This window comes from Dermacentor silvarum, chromosome 2, assembly GCF_013339745.2.
Source record: "Dermacentor silvarum isolate Dsil-2018 chromosome 2, BIME_Dsil_1.4, whole genome shotgun sequence".
Lineage (NCBI taxonomy): Eukaryota > Metazoa > Arthropoda > Arachnida > Ixodida > Ixodidae > Dermacentor > Dermacentor silvarum.
Window position 1 is genome coordinate 8,913,260 of NC_051155.1, and position 18,013 is coordinate 8,931,272.

Genomic DNA, 18,013 nt, shown 5'->3' on the forward strand with positions numbered 1-18,013 from the left:
GTTAGCTTCTTTTTTTACCAACCAATACGCTCCCAGCACGACAGCGTGGCTGGCTTCACTTCGTACCACCGATGTGAAGATATCGCTTACATGGCATGAAACCGTATCTTTCGTTGCCAACTCTCAAATTCAACAAAATAAATTTTTTTAATGATTCAGATTTGCTTTTTCTGATTGCCCAATAATTCCGGAAAATTTTGTGGCTCCTTCAGTTTAAGAAAAATGCATCGGCGACGGAACTTATTTGCATAAAAGGTTAAATTTCAATACAGCGAAGCAAAGTGACGTTTTTACTGACTTCATTATATAGAGGTTTAACTGTAATTTGCTTGACGGGGATTCCGTCCTTTTACAGTGCAACAATTGCAGCATGTGAACGCAGAAACAGACATGATACCTAAATATTAAGCCTGTGTCTGTGAACCCCCACTGGAATATGGCCTCCCGAGTCGTCGCCGGCCTGTGCTCGTTCTGTTGAGCCGTCCGAATCCAAACAGCAGCGCGTGCTGTCTTCGCGTGCCACGCTGCCGCACATCATCACACACGCTTCCTTTTCGTCTCGTATGTCCGTCCAGCAGACTCGTCTCCACTCATCACAAAAACGACGACAAGAAGCACTTGATCGCTTGCTTCGCCATAGCACCGACTGACTTGTTTCGGGCTACCGCTGCAAGCTACACCAATTGCTGCTAGGCAAACACCCCCATTGTACAACAAATTGCTTGTGTATACATAGTAGACTCATGTGTATCTAAGAAGCACACAGACCTGGTAATTGAAAAAACGTATGATATTTGTTGGTTTCATTATGGAGGCGTAATACCCAACGTTTTGCATAACATCAGGTGTTACGAATGTTGCCAGAATGTGCCGAGTGAAGCCGAATAGACCCTTGCACACTTAAAACTGGCCATTACAATTCAAATATTCCTTCCTGCAGCCTCACACACTTCGGAGCTAATTACTAGGCTGTCGCGCAACATTGGTGCTGTGTAATTTGTGCAAGGTTTTGGGTGCCCTACAGACTCTGAGTGTCTGTGCATGTATATTGGTGGCAATAGCAATAACAGGCAGCACTGTAGTGACAACACTGTATGCATTGAAAAACTGATTCTTGAGAGTGGTACTCATTGTGACAGCCTTCTGCTGTTGCGATTCAGCACCAGAGGAATGGCTCAAGTCTACTGATTCATTGTTGTTGTTGTTTCCTCTTCTTTTTCTTAAAGGGCCCCTCACCAAGCCACATAGAAAATTTTGGTTATCCACTGGAAGTTGTTACGTGCCCTCTGGGACCATTCTACTGCAAGAATTTGTTTAATTGGTTCATTGATAGCCGAGATAGAAATGTTTCAGTGCCGGCGAACCCATGATTTCAGGAGGCGAGATTCACCACCAACATCGACATACTCTCCACTTGCCTTGTCTAGGCTACGCAAACGTAATTCCTTCTCTGCATTCTTCCATACCGATGCTGGAGGATCACGTGACGCATCTGTCACGGGCCCCACCTTAGTTCCTTTTCTCTTGCTTTTTTGCTGCGCGCCGCACTTCCGTTGATGGTCGCGCGTGCGAGTTGTTGCGTTTGTCTCGTTTCGTGCAGCGCAGAATTTTTCACGCTGTGCACGAGAACACCCGACTAGTGGTATAAGTCAGTGCAAGATGAACACTGAGGCAGACGCAAGCAAATCTCAGAGCAGGATCGTGTGCTGGAACATGGTAGAAAATGACATAGTTACGTTGTGTGCGTGTGCGACTGCACGACTTGGGAGCAAGTAGACCATAGCCTCCTATATACTTCATGCCTGCCCATCGGCGCCGAGAACGTAGGGAACCGGTCGTCGCACCTAGTGCCGTCACTCACCACCAGTTGGCGGTGCTACCCCAGAATAGAAATACAGGACGCTCTACGGCGGCGTGCGCTGTAGCATAACTATATATCTCGCTATTTTTTACCCTGTGCTGATTCTATTGTTTTGCAACATCTGCGGGCGTTTAACGCCGACACAGAAGCGTACAGGCCGCCGCGCATTGCTTCTTCCAAAAGAAAAGAACGATAAAAGGATAACCACAGCTCTTATCTGTACTAGTATGAAGCTTCATTTTCCTTCTGCTTATTATTACATATGTTTTGTATGTCAGTGTGGAAAAAAATAATGTCGGCTCTAATAACTGCACAACAAAAACTTTTATTGCCATCTTATGGATTTAAAGTTTGTGAAGCTTTTGTGACAGGGGCTCCTGTGAAAAAACTTTTCCGATGTCGTTCTTGTCCGTTATCTTCAGTGCAAAATTAGTGAATAGATGGCGCAACAACTTTGTCACCATGATCTCAAACAGCTTCTCGTGATGCTCAGGCACTGAACAATTCAATAGTTCACGCTCTCGCAGCACTTGAGCAGCATTCACGGCAGTCTCCCTCAACGGCTGCTTAAAATTTCTTAGCTTAGCGAGCACTACTTCAACCTACTTGTGCGAAGAGTTCGGCACAACTAAGCACAACTACGAGTTCGTCTGACCGATACAGCAGACGGCTTCTGTCTTGAAGCCTAATCAGAGAATCTGATGGCGCCGAGGGCTTGGACTTTGTCAACAAACTGAGACATTCTTTGCAAGACACCCGCTCATTAACAGCTTAACAGCTCTTTATAGGTATCCGCCAACCATCGCTAGTGCTGCACATTCTGGCGAACGAAGCGTTTTTTTTTTTTTTTTTTTGCGCCGGGTAATGTGGTTGAACAGCGCTGCTGTCGTCTCTTTGGGAAATTTTTTAGGTAGTTCTGGCGTAGTGCTTACGCTCAGTTGCCGGCGTAGCGACGAGCGTGTGCTATCTTCCGTGTCCATCACGTTGTTGTTTGTCGATGTTGATGCAATGCCTGTTTTCCGAGACTTTTCTGTTCCGCACAAAACTGCCTGTTGCTTCCAGCTGACCTCCTCAACCACCCAAAAAAAGATTCATTGGCGTCAGACGAGAGCTTTCTAGTCAGAACAAATCGAAAGTGCATCTCTCTCAGCTAGTATCTGACGCATTCCACGTTTGACACATTCAAACTTGGAGCCACTTCTCTGGAAGTTCTTCATCGCTCGGAATTTCATGAAATGAGATGCCCGGGACCTTTCTCTTAATGTACGAGGTGCATCCAGGTCCACAACAATACGCCATACTACTGGGTACAACTCGCAAAGCGCCCTATCAAACCACTTAAAGTAGCACAACTTACTCGTGACCACAATGTCTTCTTTTCGGCCAGAAGGCTCTCATTTGCGCTGCTGCTAGACGTCCTCAATACGGAACCGACAGTGTCCCCACTGCCACAGTCCTTCAATAGGGTACCCTGCTGCAGCTCACTGCGGCAATCCAAGGCAGAAGGCAAGTTTTTTTCCCAGCCGTGGACTGCTGCAGAAAGGTGGTCTCCCAGCAAACCGTCGGCAGGCGAGACAAATTAATATTGTCTCGATTTGACACTTATGGAGACGCGCACATGCAATTTTTCCCGCCTTTATCCATGCACGGCGGCTAGTGAACTATTCTTAAACTATTCTGGGGTATCAGCGCCCCTAGCGGGCGACCTGCGAGGAGGTCAGGAGAGGAGGTTGAACGGCGCTCCCGGAGTGATTGCGCGGGCGCAGAAAGTATATAGGAGGCTATGAGTAGACGAAACGGAAGTACATCTCTCTTTTTGTGGTGTGAAGTAAAATAAGAAGACGCAGACATTCGGTTTGTCAGGGTGTCTACCAACCGGGAAAACAGGGAACTTTCAGGGATTTTCAATATTGTCGAAATACTCGGGGAAAACTCGGGGAATTCGTGCCTCTATGAAGGAAAATTAGTAGGGATGGGCAAATATATGGTATTGTCGAATATTCGATCGATTAATTTTATATTCGTTATTCGCTTCGATTCGACTTCAGGTATTCAATATTTTCGAATTATTTGGCGCTCCCGAATAGGCAGCCAAAAGCCACGCATGGCCGGTACACATCTCGGAGGCTATGCTTCACGTCATGGCTGTCATACATCAAGCATAAATCTCAAAGGCTATACGTTTTTGCATTAAAGTGCGACGCAGAAGAGCAGAAACGGTGCTAGCGCACAACCGAATCCAAGCGGTGGAGTCCGCATCGCCATAGTCAGCAGCGGAAATCGTACGTGAATGACAGCAACGACGGAACGCTTCGTGCCTATTTCTGCCTTTATTGCATTTACCGCCGCGCATAACAGCGCGTTGGCCGAGGGATTTCATAGTCGCCACCCATCATCGCGTCGATAGCTGCCACAGTTTCTTTCGCAGTGGTTGCGGCAAAACGTAGTTTTGTTTTGACTCAATACGCACGTCGGCCGCATGCCTAAAAAACTACGTAGTGGCCACCCATGATCTTAAGCCCCTATATATAAAAAGTAGCGCCATCCACTTCCCTCCTCTTGCATTCCACTATCGCGCTCGGCGCGACCAGCGCGATCGAGGCGTGATATCGACAGTGGCGCCGCCTGTGTCGGGCCTGCCGTGGCAGACGACAGCTAACGCGCTACCAGAGGAAATCCGAGGAAAACTTCAAACGCGCCCTGCGGATAAGTTTTTGAGGCGCGATTTTGCTTCGTCAGTCAGTAACTGGTCTTAATAATGCCGTTTTAGAAGTAGCAACGCGACGGTGCGAGACGGCGCAAATATCATAGTGTGCAGCAAGCGTTTGCCCTCGCCTTGTCGGTTGCGGCAACTTAAGGTGCAGCAGCATGCCATCACAACGAAGTTCTTGTCTCTGACACGTTTGATCCGTTTGTGCGTACAGCACTTTCGTCGCACAGGCCCCAGAATGGCAGTCGGAGCGCTGGAAAGAAAAAAAATGTCGCAGTTTCGCCCGAAAGGCGAAGCATCGATTGCGATAGCAAATTAGTAGAGAGCTATTCGGAGTAGGGATAGTAGTTTTATCGGCTGCCTAAACTTGGAGACATTGGCTTACTAACTGAATTAACAATCGTGGTGTCAGCGCGCACAAGCAAACATGAATAGATCACACTGAATGACCGCAGCCAACGACTGTCAAAACGCTGGCAGCAAGCGCAGGTTCGCGTGGTCTATCGCTTCAACGGAAACTGAGCGGCGAATGCCCAATGCATACAAAGGTCAGAGCCGTGTGGAGACACGGCCGGACTGGAGAGGCGCGCGCGCTTTCCTTCTTACGGCCTTCTCATTGCGGCTGTTTCCCCCTCATGCCGCGCACCCGTGGTGCCGCTGCGACCCTACTGCTGCCGCCGGCGCCGTCGGCGCGAACTGAAGGCGAGCGTGCGCTCGCTCCCCTCTCGGCCATGCATGCTCGCATTATTTGTAAGTGCCATGCACTGATAAAAACTTTCTGACCCTTATTCCTATACAACCACCGCGCAGTTTTGTCTTGCCTAGTAATGGGTCTGAGTCGGCAAATAAATTTCCGCGCAACGTGCAGTGTTTGCACAGAACGAAACGCCAGGCTTGGATTTGCGTCATAGCTCTGAAGCCGAAGTGCTGGTATTTTGTTTGAGCACCACTGGCATTAAAAACAATTAAGGGATGGTGCTGCACATTCGGTGAAAACAAGTATTTATTTACGATGAAACTAAAAACAAACTGAGCATTTCCTTCACTAATACCGCATTATTTGAAAACGGTCATGTCGAACACATCACTTCTTGCTGAAATAACTCCCACCTGGGACACAAATTCAAAGCCTAAAGTGTTTCCTGGGTGGCTTGTGCGCCTAAGTTATTGACTTCTCGTTCTTGTCGGTTATCTTCTGGGTGTAGTTGATCAGAAGTATTCTGACAAACTTCTTGGAAATCAAGCCGGCAGACCTTATCGCGTGGCTGTTGTCGACGCCTTCCGGACAACGTAGCAGCGGCGAGTTTTCAAGATGTGGCTGAATGAGGATTCGTAGTACTTCCAGCACATTTGTGCGTGGAAGGTGCAGGATAGCTTTCTCAAAAAAGCACACAATTTTGTCCAACAGTGCCACAAACTCGGCTTTAGGATAGTGCAGCCTGCTAAAATCTTGGCTTTGTAGAAGCGTGTACAGAGGATCACTTCTCTCGTACGTTTCAAGGAGAATTGAACAAGCGTCACACTCAAAGTCACTTATTAGCTTGGCGATGTATCCAGCGACATAAACCAAACCAGAGTACGTGACAGAGGGTGATGGGGTGTCTGGATATTCCGCAAGGTCATTCAACTCCTCAGTCAGAGACTGTGGTAGCGCTGCAGCCAGCTCTTCGGCATCACCACAAGGTATTGTGAGCTTCGTGCCAATTGAGGTCTCAGACTTGATAATGTGATCAAGCGCAGTCGTCACTGCCCTTGCGTCTAGCATGTCATTTCCTCCGCACATGAATCTTATTCTTCCAAAGATGGCCTCAATGGGGTCACTGTTCAGCTTCCGTGTAAGGACGCAGTTGACACCATTCCGCAGAAGAAAACGTGCAGTTTCAACTGTAGACTTCGTCGTAAAGCGCAAGGCTTCAAATGTCTCACAAGTAACACCACCCTTTCCTCGTGCTTTCAAGTTTTCCTGGATGCCTTCTATGTAGCTGGTGAACTCGTTTGCAAGCCACAGCAGCCGAGAGTCGTCTGTATTTGATATCGGGCTCTTTTGGCCGCTGCCGGCATACGTGGTATCATGGATATCGAACCATCGTTTGATTGTCTTCATAAAGTGAATGGTTGAACTTGCTTTGCTGAACACGTAGAGGGTAGAGTCACCGCCTGTGTTTTCTTGGAGGTGCTCAATAGCTGCAATTACTTGTGGAGAGAATGTTTGCATTGCCCGAAGGACTTTCATCTTCTCCAGGTTTGTAGGGTAGACATGTTTCTTGGTTATGTTTCTTGCCAGTTTGACTGTCATGTCCTTCTGGTGCTCGTACAGCTTTTGGACAAATATGCCAGAGATGTCCCCTACGCCGTCTGTCAGTTCTCGTTCAAGAAATTGACTCCGAACGTTTTTTAGTACGTGGCATGGGTCGAAGCTTAGGAAGATCACCCGATTGGTATCATGTGGATGCTCCACTACAGTCGATAGGCAGCCATTTCCCATCAGCTTAAACATTGTAGTATTGGCGGAATAATTGTTCGTCACAATGCGCACAATCAAAAATCCGCACGACTCAACAGCGTTGATCACTTCCTTAGTCCATGCAAACAGGTCTCTCCCGCTAAGTTGCTTAGTGAAATAGTACGAGCAGGGAATTCTGTAGGAGCTAGCGATGCCGTGAAGCACAAAACACAGGACCCTGTTTGCAAGGGTTTCCTTCGAGCCACCTGGTGTGTCACTGCTAGGCTTGTCTCTCAAGCCAAAGACTGCGTCCGATTTCCTATCGTATATGCACTTCGGCTTGATGCTAGCCTCGTCAATGATTAGCGTTGCCATATGCTGCTTAGAGCTGAGTAAGGAAGCTTCAAAAACCAGTCTTTCTCTCATCGCAGGACTCATCCCTGTCGTTGTCGGGCTTGGTCCCATGTACCGCTGCAGCGTGCACTTTGCTGGCAGTGTCAGCAGCATGTCCAAGCGTGATCGTACCCCTTAGGCGAAAGAAAGCACCACACGACACACTCTCTGATTATCTCCTCTGGGTAGCACGGTCGCTTCTGCCCATAACTGTCTAGTTGATGAAGGAGAAAGATGGCCTTCTTTTCACCCTTTGCAGAATCAGCAACAACTTCTTTGACAGAAGCATGCCTCTTATTCTCCCGATAGAAAGCGTTTGCTTTCCTTGCAGCGTCCAGCTGCTGTTGGAGTTTGCTACACTTCGAACGGTGGTACGCAGCTTGTTTACGAAACCTGCCGATAAGCGAAACATACGCACTTACTCGCTGGGCGTCTTTATTTGCTGTTTGAGTGCAGACACTATGTTTCTTGTCAGCGAAGTCGTCCTGCGATTCAGGAAGGTCGACCGCACCTTCTGGCTCCGCTTTTCATTTACTTGGTTTTGGAGCAGGGACAGAACATCTAGATGCGGGCTCCTTACGAGGCTTCTTGGCACTCGGCACGAGGTAACTTGGGTACTCGTCGAACACTGTTGGCACAACACCAGGTAGAAGTTTCCTGATTCGGCACCCAGGCACGTAGTCAGTGGAGTGGAAATGCCGGCTACAAACGACAGTTGACGCCGACTTGTCGTTGACAACCAAATTTTCCCTTGAAATGTTCTTCAGCCACTTAGCGACCAGTTCTGCATCACTCGGCAATTGATGAAAGGAAACGCCTTTAGTCCTACTTGACTGCAGCTTACTGTGCGGTACGCAACAGTACACCATGGTCTCGCTGGCCGGTCCACAGCAACCATTCACTGCTTCGCATTGCAAGGCATATCCCTTAGAATGCAAAAGCTACGAGTCAAAGGTGCTCAAGTCACGACGTATCTGGCTAGCAGCATCCACTCTGTCGAATGATGCAACACATGACATAAAAAGAGAATGTCAGGACGGCAGTAGCAAGAAGCTCCCAGAACTACAACTACAGCAGGGTCGCTGCGCCCTCACGCAGCAAGCCGTGACGTTACCCGCAGAGACGCACTCCCATTGTGCCCGAAGCGATAGCGAAGGCCGTAAGAAGGAAAGCGCGCGCGCCTCGCGCGCCTCTCCAGTCCGGCCGTGGTGGAGATAAGAGACGATGCGGGCGACGGGCACCGCCGGGCAAACTGCAAAGGAGAAAATGTTGGCAGAGGAGAAGCTGCCCCCCCCCCCCCTCCTCTCCTCTTCCCGCTTTGTTGCTTTCGCGTGGGAGATTGAGTGGCAAGATACGCCTTTGGTGCCGGAGCACAGCGCTGCCCTGCCTCCCTCCCTCCCATACCCCCACGCGACGGTCGCGTTTGCTTTCCGCCGAGCGTTCGCTCTCCGTGATAGCGCGCGGGGGAGTTCGGCCCTCTGTGATAGGGCGCGTCCCCCGCCCGCTTTCACTAGCGCATACGGCGCGCGGCGACGATTTTATCGCGCTTGGAATCTATACGGAACCTCACGGCGACGGTGACGTCGACGCCGACGGCAGAAATCCGGTTGAAGTGTCCATATAATTGCTATCGCAATAAAAATATACAAAAGCGCAACGCGTGCTTCCACGTGACACAGATTGGCCAATGGGGGAGCGGAGGAGGCTGGGGCGACAGGAGGCGGCAAGGAGGAAACGCCGGGGTGAGCGCGGTGGCGGCAAGATCTAAGAATGGCGCTACCTTTTATATATAGGGGTTTTACCATGATCGCATGTACGGCCATCCTAGCGGCAAAAACACGCGGCACCGCGTCATGCCGCCCGCGGCAAAAGCGGCCGGAATCGGGGGTTTTGCGGCGTGCCGCGCGACATGGGTTCGATACTCATTTCTACGGCAATTGCCGCGTGCCGCGAGATGAAGAACCAATTAAGAGCGACGAGGGTGACATCACGGAGCCATTACAACCGGACCGCCGCCGGTCCACTGGCCGGTCCGCACTGCGTTTTCAATCGACGATCGTCGTCTCGCATGAAACAACGAGCGCTCGCGGTTTTGCCGCGCGTTTGGAGAGCGCGGGGATTGCGCGGCCGCGCGGCGAGACGCGCTTGCCACAGTGGCCTCGCGGCAAGGTGCCGCTGACGCGCGGCAACTTGGGCACCTTGCCGCCTGCGGCATGACGCGCGTGTTTTTTGTCGCTAGCGTGGCCGTACCTTCAGGCACCGCAAAGTCGCCATTCATAATTGCGTCGATAGCGGCTGCGGTTGCGACAAACAGTTGTTTCGGTTTGATTCGGTGCAAAGCTGTCAAGGATGAAGAGCACCAGCTACATCGCGATGGACGTGCGATCCGTTGGCGGTCAGCTTACTTGCGAAAAAATAATCGGGATGTGCGCGCTGTAGTGCAAAGCGTGTCGCAAATGATGGCACGCACCGCGGCCGTGCTGCGAAGTAAGTTGCGAGGCCTCGATCGCCGCTGCGAGAGCCAAGCAGTCACGAAATGACGAGAATTGCAGCTTCCGCACTGCTTTTGTGCAAAATAGCGAAAGGATTTGCTCATCCATTACACTGATAAAATCGTGCTGACGTAGTAAGCATTTGCTTATTGTTTTCTGGATACCCTGATAATTCGGACATTTTTTTTTCAATTCCGTGAAATTTGAATTAACTAAGTTTAACTGTAATACCGTATATACTCGTGTAAGGGCTGCACTTTTTTTTTTCGAAATTTTTGCTTGGTGCGGCCCTTACACGAATCAGGCCGACGACAGCTCGCCAAAGGTCTATACTGTTTCCGCAGCAGTAGAAGTGTGCAAGAGAGTCACAAATGACATGCCAGGAATGCTTTTATTATGATTCCATGTCGCTATCGCTGTCCTCGCCCTTGGAAGAGCTTGCCTCGGCGTCTGCATTCCCCCAGAGACGATCATCCTCAGTACCGTCCACGCTGTTCGAAATTCCAGTCACCTTGAAGCTTTTCGCAACTGTTTCCAATGACACGGCACGCCACGCACTCAAAATCCACGCACACACTTGTTAGAGTGATGCCCGCTTTAGCCGTCCCGTAGGGGTCTTCTCATGATGGCCTCCAGCCATCCATTCCGAGTAGCATCGGCGAAATTCCGTTTTGAAAGGACGGTAATGCAGACGTCAAGCGGCTGCAGCACACTCGTTAGCCCTCCAGGAATAACGGCCAAGTCCGTGCGAGTCGTGGCGAGTCGGTCCTTGACGTGGTCAGTCAAGTGGCCCAGTTCAGTTCTGCGGTGGATAGAGAGCTGGTTCCGGTTTATAAACCGCGTAGCCCACCCCCGACTTACCTTGAATTGTGCCTTGGGTATTTCCATGTGGCGAGCGATGTTCAGGGCTTTTACGCGTACCATGTCAGTTGATACAGCGTAGCCATCATTTCGAGTGCCGATGACATATTTGACGAGTTCGCCTTCGAGTTCCGGGTATTTGCACTTCTTGCCGCGAAACGCCTTTTGGCTCCTGTTGGTAGCGGCGAGGGCATCTTTCTGCTTTATCCAGTAACGCACGCGCTTCTCGTCTACGTCGTACTTGCGTCCAGCTTCTCGCTTGCCGTGCTCCTCGGCATATTCAGTCACTTGCAGTTTAAATGAAGCAGTGAACGATCTCAAATGCCGGCCATCTTCCGTCACCTGCGCTGGCTCAAACAGGGCTCGCTACTACTGACGGAGTGACACCAGTTCGCCGGCGACACAATGCAAATGATGCACTACACAAAGCAATCATGGCGCTGTACGCCAACGCTCAACCAACGCCTCCTAGGAGGCATTGGCTCAACCAGCTCAACGGCTTGACCGGCGGAAGCGGAAAACTGGCAGCGCCATCTAGCTTCGATTGAACTAACTACACCGTTCTGGTGGGACTTTTCGATCTTTTTTTTTTTTTGAAATTTCTCCTTTCAAAGTAGGGGTGCGGCCCTTCCACGAGTATATACGGTATGGGATATATACTATTTGAACTATCCGATTCGAAATTATTCAACCAAATCACTATTCGCTTCGAACCTGAAATCCACTATTCGCCCATCCCTAAAAATTAGCTATAATTTTATTGAAAGGGAACGAAAGTTGCGGTAATGGAGGGAGCGAGGGGAGGTGACATTTAGCTGCGGCACCAAATGCATATTTACATAAAAATATTGTGAGGCGAGAAGGTGGTAAAGACTTCGGATGCTGCTCGATGAGTGTCCCGTTCTGATCTCGTTGAAAACCTCCGAGCCACCCCCGGAGGCACCGGCAACAGTCACCAATGCCTTGCGCGTTCGTTGCGAACGCGGGCAAAACGCCGACGGCGTCAACAACAGTTCAGCGCGTTGCTGGTGCTGCTGCATGTTTATACAGCTGATAAAACTAGTATCCTTACTCCGTATAGCTCTATACTAATTTGCTATCGCAATTGATGCTTCGCCTTTCGGGTGAAACTGCGACATTTTTTTTAACATGCTTACTAAAGAGTGACAGCATCAGGCACCATGGTGTCAGCCCGTCTTGATGTAAAAGAAAGTTCCGTTTCACTCAGGGAATCTGAAAATGTCAACTTGGTAGACACCCTGTTTGTGTTTTATGATTTCTCTAAACCTTAATTTGTCTAGTGAAGCAACAGATGTTGCCTTGATTAATTCTCAAAGTCATGGGTCACTATGAGAGACGTCACAGCGCAGGCATGTAGGTAGGGTGCACTTGTGCACGTACATCAACCCTCCAGCTTCGAGCGAGGCACCCGCAAGGAGAAGGGCAAACGGCGTTTGGTTTGAAATTTCAGCTCTTTCCGCGGCACATAGTGATGTAATACTTAGCAGACACGATTGTTAGCGCGCATTGTACACACTGCACTTGTCAGCTCAGTATGGCCAGACCTGGTGAGGGGGCTCTCTAATACCTTAACTTGCTTGTACCAATGAGTGTGCACATTTCCTATTTCTCTCTCGGATTTTTTTTCTTTCCCTATATTTTTCCAATTTGCTTGAGCAATACATATTTGCCTTGCCTGTGATTGTCGTCCCCACATATGTAACGTCCGCACAAGCCTTTGGAATGTTGGATTATTTTCTAGCAGTGTCGCCTGCCTGCATAATTCAGCCTGAGCGGTGCAAAATGATCAGCACCTTCATTATGAACTAAAAAAAAATGTTTCAATGTTTATTAGTTATAACTAGCGACAAGGTTTGACTGTACGTTAAAAGTATGTGTGTGTACAATAAATCATTTGCAAGGCAGAAACATAAATATGAGGTGCGTTGATGCTTCTTTCAATCCTTAGGCATCTGCAGTTCTTCTTTCCGATTATTGGGAACCAACTCTTCCAATTTCAGCCTTATTGCACATGAGGCTGTGTCTCTGCACCTATGCAGATTAATACTCACATTGCACTCAGCTTTGGTATTGGTGTCAGCCTTGAGATCCGACTGATCACACCACCAAATCTTGGAGTCCACAATATTGGCAGAATATCCTCTGCTGTAGGTTAGTAGCTATGGTGTTGTGCATCCGAGCTTAAAAGGTCCCTGAAACGGTTTGCATAAATTTTGTAGGCGCGTAGGGTGCAGCTCAGGAAGCGACATAAGAGAGCTTCGGTCAATTACAAGTTACCCTTCTCCCTAGCTATGCTTTTTCTCCTCATTTCGTACGCCGAGCGATTGGGGCTAAGCTCCGCCTTCACTGGCTCTGAATCATGAGGTGATGTTGGGTTGTCTACTTCCGATGTCTTGGAGCGTGCACGCGAAGCCTCTCCAACGTTCCCGCTAGCCGCCTGGCCGTCGATTCACAGTGAGAGCTACCCAAGCTGCGTTCATTGCGAATGTTTTGATGGATGGGTGGAGGCGTTAATGTCAGCGGCCTCCATGGTGCAGCCACCTGGTGGCGCAGAGTTCAACCAGCCAAACACAAAGCTAATATGGCTGTAACCAAGTGCAAAACATTTTAAACATTAAAAAAGCCAATGTGTTCACAATTACGCTGATGCCGAAATTTCACACTATCAGCAGAGTAGAATACACTTAGTTACTGCTGTATTATCTCTGTTTCTCTGGTTGAGCTCTGCGCCACTAGATGGCTGCAGCGTGAAACAGTTCACTTTAGCGCCTCCGCTCATGTGGTAAAACGCCCAGTCCGCTTGCTCTTGCGTTTACCCAAATACCAGACGTACTAAAACTCTGTTGTGGTAGTAATCCGCCGGCGTGAAGTGACGGGCTGCATTGGTGTAGATGCTGGCCCTGATCGGATACCAACAGTCCGATGCGCTGCAGTCACTTGGGTCGTATGCTGCCTTGCAGAGGGACACGATGTCGGAGCTTAATATGTCACCGATCGCTAGATTTGCAGCCCAAAATGTAACAAGGATGAACCATGGTGCTCTCAAAAAGAAAGCTCGATACCAACACTGACCGCACAGCTCGCGTCAACACGGAGCACGTTGTAACACAGGCAGACGACACTTGCTGTGTGCCGGAACTGCTTGAGTGGAGGGATAAACTGTCGTGTATTCCCTTTCTTACTTTCTTTTATCAAAACAAATTAACCAACTTCCCAACTATTACGAACAACATTTGTTCACCATAAAGTTGGAAAAATTATTGATGGCGCAACATGGGTAGCCATTGGGCTAGCTCGTCTGACTGACGTCACATGCAGCCACTACGTAGATGGTGACGGGGCGGCTGAAAACTCTAGAGGAGCGGTGCCGCTGCAATCGATAGCAATGCACATTTTTAAAACCTTGTAATAAATTACACGCTTTATGCGGAGTGCATTAATGTGTCACTTATTCACCAGAAAGACCTATCCTAACGACCTGGTATGTTTGTACAAAATTGTCAAAATCGTTTCAGGGTTCCTTCAAGATTACAGGTTTGATGTTGGCTGTGGTGGCCACGTTTGGATGGAGACGAAATGCAAAAATGCTTGTGTGCTTACAATCAGGTGTACATTAAAGAACTCCAGGTGGTCAAAATTAATCCAAGGTCCCCTCTGGAGCTTGCCTCATAATCTGATTGTTGTTTTGACACTAAAATCCCAGGATATATCTTTCATTATTTCTTTCTTTCTTTTGATGGTGTAGTGGCATACTTGTCGATAACCAGATGGCACCACAATTTAATCATGAGATTTCTGAAGGCATCACTTATTTCACGCATCTAATGAAATAGCTGTTGTGCTTAGTACACCACGATAAAATAAAAGAAATTTGACTGGAATCTGAAGAAAGGGCATGCAGTATTTAAATTAATAATAGGCATCACAATGTTATAGGGTTGCATGCAGAGGAATTATGTTTGGCTCTGGCATTTATTAGAGCATTGTCTAGCAACTAGGCACGTTTATCTTCTGCACTCCTTTAATTTTGCCTAAATTTGTGGCTTTGACATGCAGTACTTGCCGAACGCAATGCCTTGGCTGTCAGTTGCAGCCCTTTTGTGGTGCGCCTATTCTACAGCTTGCAGACACCCAGCTCCGTCCACCTGGTGAGTAATGGACTGCGTGCAACTCACCAAAATGGGTTGATGGTCTTCTTGCACTGTGCTCAGAGAGGGATGCATCCGTTTTGTTGAATGCTTAAGGAACTTTTCTGTCAGTAACGTTTACTTTAAATTCACACAGAAAAAATGACTTTAGGTGTCTAATGCCTTTAGTTGTTTGATGTCATTGTTTGTAAATCTTTATTCTTCTTGTTATTGTGTGGAAGACTTGTACATTGCAATTTTACCTGTTGCATTGAATATGACGTGACTTTTTATTTGTCTCATTCGATTCGGATTTCATGCAAGTTTCCTTTGCTCAATTTTCTGAAGAAAAAAAAGCTTGCAAAAATTTAGTCCATCAGATTTCACTAAGCATGGTATCAATGGCTTCTGCATGATTCAAGAAATACAGGAAGACCAACCTCAATGCTCTGTATACCCTAGGACTTCAAAGAAGGCTTCCAGAAAAACTCCTCCTGGTGTGTCAACTTTGAAGTCTCGCAAGTCTGGTTTTAGGATATACTGCAATAAGCAACATGTAAATACTATATGTACTTTTATGTGCTTACTTAGAATATCAGGCTCAATGTTATTTCCCATTTCTCCTAATTATATCTAAGTTTACTTAATTTTCACGTAAATATTGTGTGTAATCAGTTTCTGCATATTCAAGAAATCCACTAAGACCAACCTTATTGCTCTGTTTATCCTAAAGCAAGAGTTGAGACTTCCAAGCTGACACCCGGAAGATTGTTTTCCTGGAAGAGTTCTTGGAAGTTTCCCAACAAAACTAGGAAGCAGCAGAACACATTGTACACCAGCTCAGACTCAAGAAAAGCTGAGTCTTTCTGCTGCTCTGCATTCAGTGTCAAAGGTTGTGAGCATTGGCATCTGCTTACCGAGGCAACAATTGTGACAGCAGGTGCCAGAAACAGTCTGTGATGAGATGTCTGGTGAATTTTGGACACCACCTATAATTTCCATATGTTACAGAAGCAATCACTTTGGAGTAGGCATCAACGTTCACTGCAAATTCAATGCATAAGTGGAGTGCACATGCATGAAATTGCTTGAAAATATTCACAAGCACTGTGTTGAGAGGAATGGAAAGAAGTTGTCAAGAAGGGAATTATGGAGTGTTGGTACTCATATTATCTCCAAGCAAGCAGACATTAAATGGCTCCTCTTCACTAACTCTGTTATTGTAGAAGGGAACTTGGGAGCACGATACAGAAAGTGCCACAAGAACACAGCTTTAACAAAGAAATGCTTTATTTCCAGAAGTGGCTTACATATTCAATTTCTTTTGGACAATGTTTTACAATTTGTAGCCACACTGTCAACACTTTTTTAGTGTAACCTTGGCAATAGCGATTGCACGTCAGGTTTGGGAACAAAAGCTGCTTCTCGCTTTCTTCTTGATTTCCTTTCATAACGCGCTAAGTTTGTTGGGCATGCTGAAAATTGCTTTCACTCTGCAGTTCACAACTACTTTGATTATGTTGTGGCACATGCAGTGTACTGCCAAAATTTCTAACAGGGCCTGGTAATTAAGGACAGTGTGTCGGGAGGCTAGTTGGTAAGACATTGTTTGGGTACTTAGCGCAGTTTAAGTTCCCAAGTAGAGCCTGGTAACAAGCTTAGCAGAGCAGTGAATCGGATTAGTTGGTGACTTGCCACGGTAGCACAGCAGTAGCTATGCTGTTTCACTGCTGAGCTTGACGTTGCAGGTTTGATGCTGGCTATAGTCGCCACATTTCGATAAGGGCGAAATGTAAAAACACTTGTGTACTTGGATTTGACTGCACGTTAAACAACCACAGTTGGCCATAATTAATCCGAAGTCCTCTACTACAGTGTGCATCATAATATGATCAGGTTTCGACGCATAACGCCCCAGAATGTAATGGTTTTGGACTAGTTGGTGGACATTTTTTTTTCTTGCACTATGTACAGCACAAAAGGGAACGGGAACCTACCCTTCCTGGACAGTACTCCTTCCATCACCGTTAATTTGTCGCATGCATGGTGCAAGAACAAGTTACAGGCTTGGATCAGTTCATCTCCCGCACAGTTCGTTTCTTTCTTGTAAAAAAAATGCATTGACTAATGCTGTACTACAGTGGTGTTATATATAAAAAAAAGAAACATGCTAAAATTGCCAGCAAACTTAATGAAAGTTTTCATCGGTCATTCACATGAGCTGGTTCTGTGTGCGTATGCAGTTGTGGTTTTGTGTTGTATGAGTAATGGGATGCCAAAACTGATAATCCATGAGAATATAGTGGCCTATTGTTAAATCCTAAATCTGATGTTCAAGCGTACCTTTCTTTGTGCAGTTGACTTCTGTTAATTTGACCCTGATGGGAACGACAAAATTAATTATTCAGCGGGTCAAATAAACAAATGCAGAAAAAATGGCAATATACACCGCTGATTCATTTGGCATTATTTGCCTGACTCTAACATGCTTCCAGATCAAACACGTGTGCACTTTTTTTTGAAGTCCAAAGTAGTAAACTAACATAGAAATAACATTAAAGTGTCTAAACAATGTATAAATCTAGCGTGCACCTGATGTTTTAGCGAGCAAAATTGTTGCACAATGGCAGCTGGTTTCCAAAAGTCAGCTTCACCACGCGGTTTATTTAAGGTCAGCTTCGCTGCAATACATTTATTTTGTGCGGTAAAGAATGTGTACATTGCGAAGGCTGTTTTGGTTTTGTGTCCAGTTGCACCGGTCAGACAATTTTCAGCCCACTTTTTTTCAAAAATTGCAGCCGAACTCATCTCACGATGACTGTCGATGGTAATGCATTGAATCAATGCATCGGCACAGTGTATTGCCACCATTGAAACGAGTTATGTATGAGGCGGTGTACTCCAGTGGGACTCCTCTTTCGCGCTTGCCTAAGAGCCTGCACGTGGCCTCCGAAATGGCGAGAAGCACGTCATTCGGCAACCAGGCTCCTCTCGCGAAGCTTTCTGGACACACTACACCATCTAGTGGCACTACCGAGAAGTCCGGACCATGGAGAAATAATTCAGGAGGCGCAACTCGGCTCCTTCCCGCGTCATCATAATGTC

General features: G+C 47.5%; 1 protein-coding gene across 5 annotated transcripts in view; it reads left to right on the forward strand.

The window, feature by feature from the left end:
• The window catches only part of LOC119441305 (serine/threonine-protein kinase greatwall), a 273,862-nt gene that overhangs the window by 48,155 nt on the left and 207,694 nt on the right, over window positions 1–18,013 (forward strand). For 4 of the 5 annotated variants that reach the window (XR_007465401.1, XM_037705927.2, XM_049661143.1 and 1 more), the window contains one exon: window positions 14,838–14,929. The exons of the other annotated variant lie outside the window; for it this stretch is intronic. Coding sequence is in view for 3 of the 4 variants with exons in the window: in XM_037705927.2 (XP_037561855.1) it covers window positions 14,838–14,929 (92 nt within the window). In the remaining variant the exon portion in view is untranslated. The remainder of the gene's footprint in view (window positions 1–14,837; window positions 14,930–18,013) is intronic. 5 annotated transcript variants of the gene reach the window in all.